The 10,915-nt window shown below is 42.2% G+C and overlaps 1 protein-coding gene across 3 annotated transcripts in view; it reads left to right on the top strand.

The window, feature by feature from the left end:
* The first annotated feature begins 1,178 nt into the window (after positions 1-1,178).
* The window catches only part of TIPARP (TCDD inducible poly(ADP-ribose) polymerase), a 31,943-nt gene continuing 22,206 nt past the window's right edge, over positions 1,179-10,915 (top strand). Inside the window, exons 1-2 of one of the 3 annotated variants that reach the window (XM_069473051.1) lie at positions 1,179-1,385; positions 4,208-5,166. In XM_069473051.1, the coding sequence (XP_069329152.1) occupies positions 4,247-5,166 (920 nt within the window). In that variant the 5' untranslated portion in view covers positions 1,179-1,385; positions 4,208-4,246. Of the gene's footprint in view, positions 1,386-1,502; positions 1,970-3,198; positions 3,223-4,207; positions 5,167-10,915 lie in introns of those variants that run through there. The other 2 variants (XM_069473052.1, XM_069473053.1) reach the window with 2 other exon arrangements.

Genomic DNA, 10,915 nt, shown 5'->3' with positions numbered 1-10,915 from the left:
TGGCCCCTCAATATAATTTTTTAAATGTAAAGATTCTTGTCTTTAACTATTGTCTCCTGAATTCCACCCATATCATTCCCACCTTAGTTTAATGGCCCTGCCTTGATGAAATTTGAAATGATAAGCCTCCTGGGGATATACCACCCTTAACCTATTCTTTGCTGGTGTGCTCACCTAGTCTGGTTTAAAACGTTCAATAGAGGCTTAGAACCGCAATGTCTATTACTGTCTCCTCTTCTCTATTTTTACAGGCTTCCATGTCCGGAATTACCAGTACCTCCCCCCTCCCCATATGTAGGGATTATATGAGCCACTGAAAATCTATTCAACATATGGAGTTACAATTCAAGGCATTTTACATTCCAGAAAATATGTCTATTTCATATGTGGTGTATATTTTAGAGAAGAGTACATGGTGCTCTGCGAGCTCCATCAGGACAGGTATGAGGTCTGGGCTGATAGAAGTTGTAGCTCTAAGCCTAGTACATGCCTGGCACGTAACAGGCGCTCTGATATATTTGCTGAATGAATACATTTAGTCACTACCGTGTCTGTGGTCTTTAAATCCCATATATAGGCGCTTCTATCATCAAACCCGCTAAGCTACGTTTCCCTTAAGCAAGGCGGCCTACGCGGCCGGATACAGAGGCGTCGGCGCAGGTGAGCACTGTCCCGCCCGTCCGGCGCGGGGCAGGCGACCCCGTCTGGCGGTAGCGACGGAGGCAGCCGTTTGCCTTCTCTCAGGGACCGGCGGCCTCAGGGGCTGAAGGCGTCTGTAAGGAGGCAAATAAACAAAGCCAACCGCACCGAAACGGGTCGTTCCGTTTCACAACCTCCCTCGAGTGCCAGGGTCTCCTCGGAACAAAGTGACCCTCCATCTGTCCGCAGGCAGATGGAGCCCGCCCCACACAGCGCGCGCTCCCAGACGCGCGTAGACGCGGACCCTCGGGGACCGGCCGGCCGCGAAAGGACACGCCCCCTCGCGGGAGCGCAAGGCCACCGCACGCACGCCCCTTGCACCTCCCCGAGAGCGAGCGCGCACGCGCGCGAGGAAGGCGGGGCTCCTTCCCGGCACCCACTGAGCGTCCGGCCTCCTCACCCCACCCCACCCCCTGGCGCCCAGGCTCCGCCTCCGCGACGGGCTCGTAGGGAGGAGGCGACCGGAAGCCACTTAAAGCAGAGCTCGAGGTGACAGGCGAGCGAGCTGGACCCGGAGCGCTGTTGAGGCTTTCTGCGCTCGCGGCTGCTGAATGGCCCGTGCGCGGCTAGCCGCGTCGCCGGCCTGCGACCCCTAGACGCCAGCGCCCTCCTTCGGCGCCGAGCCCCGGCGCGGACGCTGCCCGCAACGCGGCTCTTGTGGTCCGGTCTCTCAGGCTCTGGTTCAGGTAAACGGCTCCGAGTGGGCGCTGAGGGGCCGAGGGACCCTAGCCGGGATGGCGGGAGCCGGCCTCGCGGCGCCGGCCCCGCGCCGGGAGTGTGCCGGGCTCTTGCAGATCAGGGCGATTGATTTTTAGACTAACGTTTTGTACCAAATTCATCCGGATCCCATCAATAGAAAGAGGGAATTAGTGCACACTCCTTAGTCACTTAGAGCCTCCGGCAGGTGTATAAGTCAGACCAAGACGCTCAAGGACTTAGTTGGGGTCGCTGGCGCCCGCCCCTTCCCTCTTCGTCAGGGCGGGGGCATGCCTATGCGGCCTCCCCCCCGGGCAGACCCCGGGCGCTCCTGAGGCGCGGAGCAGCCCTTCACAGACCCGGGAGGAGGGCAGGGCAGTCGCGGGAGACTTCCGGCCGGCCCCGCGTTGCGGGCTGCAGCCGAGAAGTTTGCGGGCTGTTTTCACATTAACTTTGAGGGCGCACAAGTCTTCGCCTTCCTCCCGGCCGCCGCGAGGAGCGCCCGCCGCCGTTCCCCGGCGCTTCGCGGCTCAGTTCTGCGAGCCTCCCAGACGCGCCAGACGCTCCTCAGGAGGTGAGCTAAGGAGGTGAAGAAGAAATGTAGAGCCGCGACTGGGAAGCCGGGGGTCGTTAGTCAGGAGAAGGCCGGATCGTCGGTTTGAGGGGCGCCCGGCGCCTGCGGAGGGGGCAGGGATGCCCGGGAACACTCGGAATTGTCCGGCCGGGCGGCGCCTGGGCCGCTCTTGGCCAAGTTGGCGCGGCCCGGGGTTCGGAGCTGCGTAAACCGCCGCGGCCGGCAGGAGGCGTCACTCGGACCCGGGTCGGCGCCCGGGTGTCGCGCGGCGGCGGGCGCGCAGTGTGTGGAGCGGGCGGTTTCCTTGGAATGTGCAATTGTCCGGGAGTGTCGGTGATCCCTGGAGTCCCTCGGCGAGCGATCTCTCGGGGTTGCCTGCAGCCAGGGACCGGAGGAAGTGTCCTTCCAATCTTTATTTTTCTGTTATGCAAACTAATTGGGGAAGTAGGTTCTAGTGGCTTAGCCACTTCTCTAGTTCTCTGCTTCTTCCTCCCAGTTTTGTTTCCGAGTTTGATGAAAGGCAATAATAGGAAAAGTTGCACGCGCTTGTATGTGTGTACACACACGTATAAATAAAATTGGTTTAGTGTCTGTTTTTCCTTGATAAGGGGTGATAGGAGTGGTTGGTGTGTATGTGCGTAGGGGAAGGCATAGGCCGGTTTGGTGTGGTGGAGAGGGAATACCACAATCTGTGCCAATTCTGCCTTGAGGCAATAGCACTGAATGATGAATAATAACGCCTGGCTTGGCTGCTTTCCACTTGATTTATGTCTCATGTCAGGTCCCTCCTTCTTCGTGAAGCTTTCCCTAACAATGCCAGCTCAAACTGAACTCCCCTGTTTCTACCTTTTCCTTTTGTGCTTACATATATACTAACACTTTGCTATATACTATGCTTTGTATTTTATTTTTCTGAGTGATTACTATGCACTTTTTACACATCGATTATGATTTTCTCCAGTTGTATTTTTAATATTGATTTTTGGAGAGGCACTTAGTTTTATCTTTTTTTGTTGACTTTGACCCATAAACAACAAAGAACTAAACATTTAATGTGTGCCTTCAGTCATTCAGGCAACAAAATATTTGTGGAACACCTGCAGTATGCATTGTGCTAGGCACTGTACTGGGCATCTAGGATGCATACTTGATTAAATCATAGCCTCTTGCTTCAAGGATCTCTTTTGGTTTGTTGGACGAGAGAAAAGGGTTAATTGCTTATTACTGTCCCTTTCTCACCTGGCACAATCTGAGTAAATATTTTTTAGTTTCAATTTTTTTCAAGGGGTCTGATTCTTGAAAGAAAGCACGTTTTTAAAATCTCTTTCAGTATTTCATTAGGAATCTGACATTTGGAGTATGTTTTGTATTCTTGTGTTAATTTTCTATATATGCCTTCATTTGCCTCTTTAAAAATGCATATATATAACTTTTGAAGACAGGGACTTAGAGGCCCTTTCTGTGTTATGAAGTTGTGTTTGGTTTCTAACACAGTGTGCAGTGGTTGCTGCTGATGTGGCTTCTGTTGCTAAACACACCCAGCCTGGTGTTCCTTCGGTAGTGGTAATGCTTCTGGAGATTTCAAAAGTAGACCCTTAACATTCTTCAGGAATATGTTAGAACTTTCTGAATATAGGAATGATTAACAGGCTTCTCCTGGCATTCTCCCATATAATATTTCAATTGAGAAGTCCTGTTTCCTGGGTATATTCTTACACCCCAAATTCACTCAGTATTTAACTTTGAAGTTTAACCTTCGTTTGTGGAACTTTTTTTCCCCACAAAGAAACTTAAGTTTTTGTCAACTCATGAGACAGGTGGTACATAAACAACTGTGAAGAGAACCACAAAGCTAAGTAGAGATGTGGCTTCCCTGCTGTTATCATCTAGACACAGTTATTTCTACCTCCCATCTCCTACCCTACTCTAGCCGTAGTAAAAATTCATACCCCAGCAAAATTACAGACTCATATGTTAGGTCCACAAATAAGTGCCAAAGGCCTATTGAAAGACTCTCTCTCTCTTCTACCTTTACCTGCTGTAGGCTTTTGGATAGCCTTGGTTACTTTGGAGCCTTGATTTCTCAATAAAATTTAAAATTGACCTAGAAAGGCTAAATATAGTATAAGAGGAAATGATTTCAGGGCCTCTATCACAGACCAAAACAAAACATTTTAATGAATGAATGTGATCCAGTTGTCAGTGTGTAAATGATCATCTTCCTTCCTTTCCTGGTAGGATTTTTAGACTGAGGAGCAATTGGAGCTAATCCACATCATGGAAATGGAAACCACAGAATCTGAGCCAGACTGTGTAGTGCAGCCTCCCTCTCCTCCTGATGACTTTTCATGCCAAATGAGACTTTCTGAGAAGATCACTCCATTGAAGACTTGTTTTAAGAAAAAGCAGGATCAGAAAAGGTTGGGAACTGGAACCCTGAGGTCTTTGAGGCCAATATTAAATACTTTACTAGAGTCTGGCTCACTTGATGGGGTTTTTAGACCTAGGAACCAGAGTGCAGATGAGAACAGCTTACACGAACCTATGGTGAAAAAAACCCTGGAAATGAATACATCATGCCCACCAGCAGAAAACAGTATGTCTGTCCTGATTCCTGATGGAACAAATGTCGGGGGCCAGATACCAGAAGCCCATCCTTCCACTGATGCTCCAGAGCAAGTGGTTCCAATCCAGGATCACAGCTTTTCACCAGAAACCATCAGTGGGACAGTGGCAGATTCTACATCAGGGCACTTCCAGACTGACCTTTTGCACCCAGTTTCAGGTGATGTTCCTACTAGTCCTGACTGCATAGACAAAGTCTTGGATTATGTTCCAGGGGTTTTCCAAGATAACAGTTTTACAATCCAGTACATTTTGGACACCAGTGATAAGTTGAGTACTAAGCTTTTCCAGGACAAAAGTGAGGAGGCTTCCCTTGACCTCGTGTTTGAGCTGGTGAACCAGCTACAGTACCACACTCACCAAGAAAACGGAATTGAAATCTGCATGGACTTTCTGCAAGGCACTTGTATTTATGGCAGGGATTGTTTGAAGCACCACACAGTCTTGCCATATCATTGGCAGATCAAAAGGACAACTACTCAAAAGTGGCAGAGTATATCCAATGATTCTCAGGAGCACTTGGAAAGATTTTACTGTAACCCAGAAAATGATAGAATGAGAATGAAGTATGGGTATGTATTTATAACAATTTGTAAAACTTTTTAAATGCTATAGAGAAGGTAAAGAAGCTAAAAGCTTAGTGTGGAGTAGTTTCTTACAGTAGTAATAGGTTTTATTCTTTTTTCCACTGTTATTCTTTGGGCTTTACGCTATCCTGATTTTTCATGGTGGTTGAATGCAGGCTACTTACCCAACCAAACAATGAAGGTTTTATGATTTGAACAATTCAGATGTCACTCTGTTCAATATGTGTGTCACTGGGAAGTTGCATATACATTGAATATGGTGAATCAAATATTATTTTAGTCACACAGGAGAGCTTTTTAAAAGAAAGTCCGTGGTGAATCTTATTATAAATAATGAATACCTAATTTGTCTAAATTTAAAGTTCTACATATTGAGTAGCTGCTATTTTTTTAAAAGAAAGTAATATTGTTGGGAGATTTTTGTGGCCCTTTTCATTTTAAATGGTTTAAACACTTTTTTTGTGAGTGATTCACAAGTTCCTCCCATACTTCTCAATCTTTTATTAGTTTCCTTGAAGCTTTTTACCATTAAGTTTATCTTATAGATAAATAGTTGCACAATTCAGAGTATTTTTTAAACCTGGAAGAATTTTAACAATGAGTGAAGGGAGGATTTATGTAAATGGATATGTTTATTCACAAAAAAACTATCCTCAACTTTTGATATGCAAAATATATATAACTCAGTTCTCTTAGTATGGATGTCTATAAGCAATATTTACTGACAGAGAACCTGATATTTCCACATCCTAATTCTTCTTTAATTGAACTTTAAAATGAAAATGATAGTTGCCACGTGTAAAGTTGCTAGTGCAAAAATGGCTATATAGTAAGCATCAATCTCTATATTTCTCCTATAACGTAGGAGGAGTTAAAATGTGTGGTGTTAATAGCTATTTATGTAAGACAAAGAGTAAGGATTAAGATTATATGGAAGAGAAGAGCACTTCTTTCCTTGCTACCTGACTTGGGAGACCATGAAGGCAACCTGACAGCTTCACAGATAATGAATGGCCTGGCATAGTATTGAGAGATATGACCTATATATGAGGGAAAATGCAGACTGTACCAACTCAGAAAAACTTCCTTGAGAGTCATCTTTGTTCATAGATAGTTTACACTACCCAGATGTCTGGAGAGTCAGCAAATGGTGGCTATAAACCAATTTTAAGTTGTTTTATTCTGTTAGTCTTGATGTTGGCCTTCTGTATTCTGATTAGTGCCAGACCATCCATTGTTGGCATTACAGAAACCTGATTTTTTTTTTTTCAAACTTCTCTTGCACCCTTTTAGTGTTGGGTTAGTGGTTTTCTTCCAGTATTTCAATATTTCAGTTGTAGTACATAGGTCCATGTGTCTTTTTAACACCTGGAGTGTCTTGCTCTGTTGCCCAGGCTAGAGTGCCGTGGCATCAGCCTAGCTCACAGCAACCTCAAACTCCTGGGCTCAAGCGATCCTTCTGCCTCAGCCTCCTGAGCAGCTGGGATTACAGGCATGCGCCACCATGCCCAGCTAATTTTTTCTATATATTTTTAGTTGTCTGGTTAATTTCTTTGTATTTTTAGTAGAGACGGGGGTCTTGCTCTTGCTCAGGCTGGTCTTGAACTCCTGACCTTGAGCAATCCTCCCGCGTCGGCCTCCCAGAGTGCTAGGATTACAGGCGTGAGCCACCAGCCTGGCTGAGACTAGAACTTTGCATATTGTGTTTCAAAGGGGAAGTGTGGAACATGAAGAGAAACAATATAAAGCCTAAGTTCAAGGGTACTACATAGGGAACCCCCTGGGATAAAAGTAAGGCCATATCAAGAATGTAGTTTTCCTGGCTATAAATGTATTATCTTGATAATATAATGCATTCAAGATTCTACCTTGCTTGGGTAGCACAACTCTTACAGTAAAACTGAGTACTTTTTTAAAACAGCCTTGGAAGAAAGAAAAATGTTTTACATTTTACTTTAAACATTTTCTTAATAAGGTATTGTCCAAAATCTCTCTTGCCCATGAGCTAGCAATTCTAATTGCTATGTCAAGGGTAATTAATTTTATATACTCTCAAAGCCACTCTAATCCTTCCAACTCCAGATTGCAAAACTCTGCAGAACAGTGGCCTTCCATTTTACTGTGAAGCAAATTTCCAGTCTGCTGAGTACTTCAGCATCTTGGTACATTAAGTTTCTATCTGTTTGAATTGGTCAGGAAGAAACTAGCAGGATTATTGTTCAACACATATTCTGTTACTATGAGCAAGGAAAAATAGTTATTTTGATCCTAGAAAATCCAAGAACTCTTAGGTCAGCAGCATATAGGGTATTTTATCCTTTGGTATGATTATTTTGCTGAAGAATAAACAGATAAAAGCTCATAAGCATACATTGTTGGATCAGTTATAAAGTAGTTGCAGTGGGTGTTTGATTTCCATATCAATTTTAATGAAGTAAACTAATGTTTACCTGACATTTGGGAGAGGAAAAGTATGAGTGAATTATTATTATAATTACTATTGCTTCCACTACATTGTTAGTGGTAGTAAGTGGCCCTGCCCTGATAAAATAGCAAAAAGTATTAACTGTTAAATTACTAGTAAAGTGAACTTCTCTCAGCACTACAGGAAGAAATTTTGCAATATTGTAGATAGCTAAGTGTCACAAATTAGGCTCTTGGGAAGTTGACCTGTGGTCATTGCAACCTGGTTTTCCTTGTATTCCAAAGCGATGTTGTGTTTCCTGGCAACAAGATGCAGATAACGGCATGTTGAGCCTTGCTGAGAGATTCACAAACAAGCTGGAGCAGCCCAGGTTCACATGGTTACCACATTATTTGGCTAAAGCGATTAATCTCTGTGGTCAGGCCTGTAAAGCTGGTCTATCTGTTCAGATTGCATATAACCAGGAAGTGTGTGTTCAGCTGTGTATATGTCCAAGTCAGACCTGGCAGTCTTTGGATTCAGGAATAATGAATAATGAATGACAGTTGTTTATCGCAGTGTTTTCATTAGTTTATATGACTTGGTAAATCATTATATTCCATACCCATAACATCTTCATTGTGTGCAACTTGGAAAAAGTTCATAGTTCTAGGTCCGTAGGAGAGGCAAAAGCATAGTTTCAAACTTCGCTTTGCAAGTGTATTGGATTTACCAACTAAATCTAAATTAGATGTGTAGTGTTCATTTTGTTCTCAGGAATGGAATTGGAAAGGAAGTTGAGCTAGATAAGTTCACAGGTCCTTTCCAACTTTTTAGTCATGATGCTTAGACCCTAAAAACATTTAAAAATGATTTCAATAATAAATGCTTACTTGATTCATTGTAATGAAATTATGATATAATCCTACTTTGCTTTCTCATTCTGCTTTTGTACATCTATAAATGTTTATTGCCAACGTCGACTGTATACGAGTTGTGTGTATGAACTCTCCAGATACAGATACTGAGGCTTCTTTTCTGTACATGAGATGGGCCTTGGAGAATTTCCAAATTCCAAATATGCAGTTGAGAAAACAACATTGAATGTTGTGTTTTCGATTAAGAAAACACAGTCTCTAACATTAGGCACTCATCCTTAGTAGATATAATGATATTGGATAGCAGAACTAAGCAGTTTTAAAAGAGCCTCACTCACTGTGTGGAATACTGTTGTGGGTAATTGAAATTATAGAGGCTGTGCATATCTCTTTTTAGCTTCCACGATCACCATTGGTTTCCCATTACATTCATTTTAAAGTGTGCCAGAATAGTATTCTAGTTATTGCCACCCATCCAGAAAGGACACTCTGCAAACCTTATTTTGTTACTACAGATGAAAATATGACTTATGATTATTTCTAATTCTGAATGTATCGAAAGAGGATGGAGTTGAAAAAGAAAGTTCCAAACCCTGAATCTATGGTTAATTTTTTCCAGAGGACAGTGTTCTTTCCTCTTTTGGAATTAATCCTTACTGATAAAAGAGGGAGTTTTACTTGCTTAAGGTTGAAGCCTAAAATATTGTCCTAGTCTTAGTTGCTGAGTGGTTTTGATTGCCAATTGCTGTAAGAAGTCTTTTTTTAAATTTGTCCACTGGACAATACTATTAGATGACTTCACGGAAACTCTTACGTAAGAAGGAAAGGAGAAATGCATATTCATGATAATAAAAAGCATATAGTGTTATATTCTATATGACTTGCCGAGTGAATTATCTTAACTAGAACAAGCTCCTGACTGAACTCTACTGGAATAGTTAAATTAGCCAAGTTAACTCTGGCCTGCACAGCTGTGATGATGTATGAACTAACTCATTATGTGTTATTGATAACACTGGAGAGAGGAGAACAGCTGAAACTTACTATGCCTTGTGACTTTTTGGTATTTCTTGAATATACACAGCTGGATGAGTTTGAATTTATTTTAAAAATTCCTGCCTAAGAGAAAGAGAGAGCTCCATAAGCAAGAACTGTGTTTGAAGTGACTTTTAAAATGTGTGCCTTGTGCTTTAGGATAAAGCAATCCAATGAATTTTTTTTTTTGGTACTTCTTTATGCTGCCATTTACATATGAAATAAAACTAATTGGCTTCCATCTATACTAATCCAGGGAAGTTACTGTGTCTGTGTAGAGCTGTCATGGAAATCAATGGCAATCATTCATTTATTCTCTTTCTGGGTTTTTATCAATAAGCAGAATAGACTTTTTGAAGCATCTGTCACCTAGCTTCAGGTTGGGGTCAGTCTTTTCCTGTTGTATTTATGGTAATGAAAATGAACCTTGCCAAAAAGCACAGATTTATAACTTTTAAATTAGACAGTTGGAGGAAATAGCTTATAAGGTTATCTGGCAATCCCTGAAACTAATTGCATTATACATTATGTCTTTTTATTGTTGAATTGAAAACAAAACTCTTTTTATTATAAATAAGAAAAAGAAAAGAAATACAGGTTGAGTATTATCCAAAGTGTTTTCAGGACTAGAAGTATTTCAGATTTCAAGTTTATTTTTCAGATTTTGGAATATTTGAATTATACCAGTCAAACCTCCAAAATCCAAAATCTGAAATGCTCCAAAGAGCACTTCCTTTGAGCATCATCTTGGTGCTCAAAAAAGTTTTGGATTTTGGAGCATTTTGGGTTTTCGGATTAATGATGCTCAACCTATAGTCATAACTCCATTCAGCATTTAAAACTTCTACACATAATGGGCATGCAAAAAAATGCTGCTTTTGACAGGATAACTCTGCTGTGTCCCTGTAAATCTATTTCCTATTTTTGCACTAGAATTTTTAGATTCTAATTTTATAGTCTTCCATAAAGCAAAGGTAAATTTCATAAATTCTTCTGTGTATTTTTAATATGGTCAATGATTCTCAGTTTTATTCTGGGTTTGGGGGCTATTTCTAAAGGGTAATGCAGTATGTAGACCATTCAAGCATTGACTACTCAAGGAATGCTACTAAAATCCAGACCTTTGAGATTATGACTGTTTTCCTATGGCCTTTTTTATTTCTTACCTCCCGATTTGATGATGATTCTGGATTGCATTTAAATGAGGACCTCAGGTCCTCTTAACCTTGGTCAACAACCTTTAATAATTACCATTCTCCCATTTGTGAGTTGTGGTTACCTTTTTGTGGAAGGAAACCTAAGTATATGTGTATATCATTTTTGCAAAGGAAAAAACAAATACATTTTGTATTGCAAAGTGATTATTCTGGCACAACTTTCTGTAAGGCCGATTCAAATTGAACACTAAGTGAAAGAA

The sequence above is a fragment of the Eulemur rufifrons genome, chromosome 7 (genome assembly GCF_041146395.1).
Source record: "Eulemur rufifrons isolate Redbay chromosome 7, OSU_ERuf_1, whole genome shotgun sequence".
Classification (NCBI taxonomy): Eukaryota; Metazoa; Chordata; class Mammalia; order Primates; family Lemuridae; genus Eulemur; species Eulemur rufifrons.
This window is presented reverse-complemented; position numbering and strand designations above follow the sequence as displayed.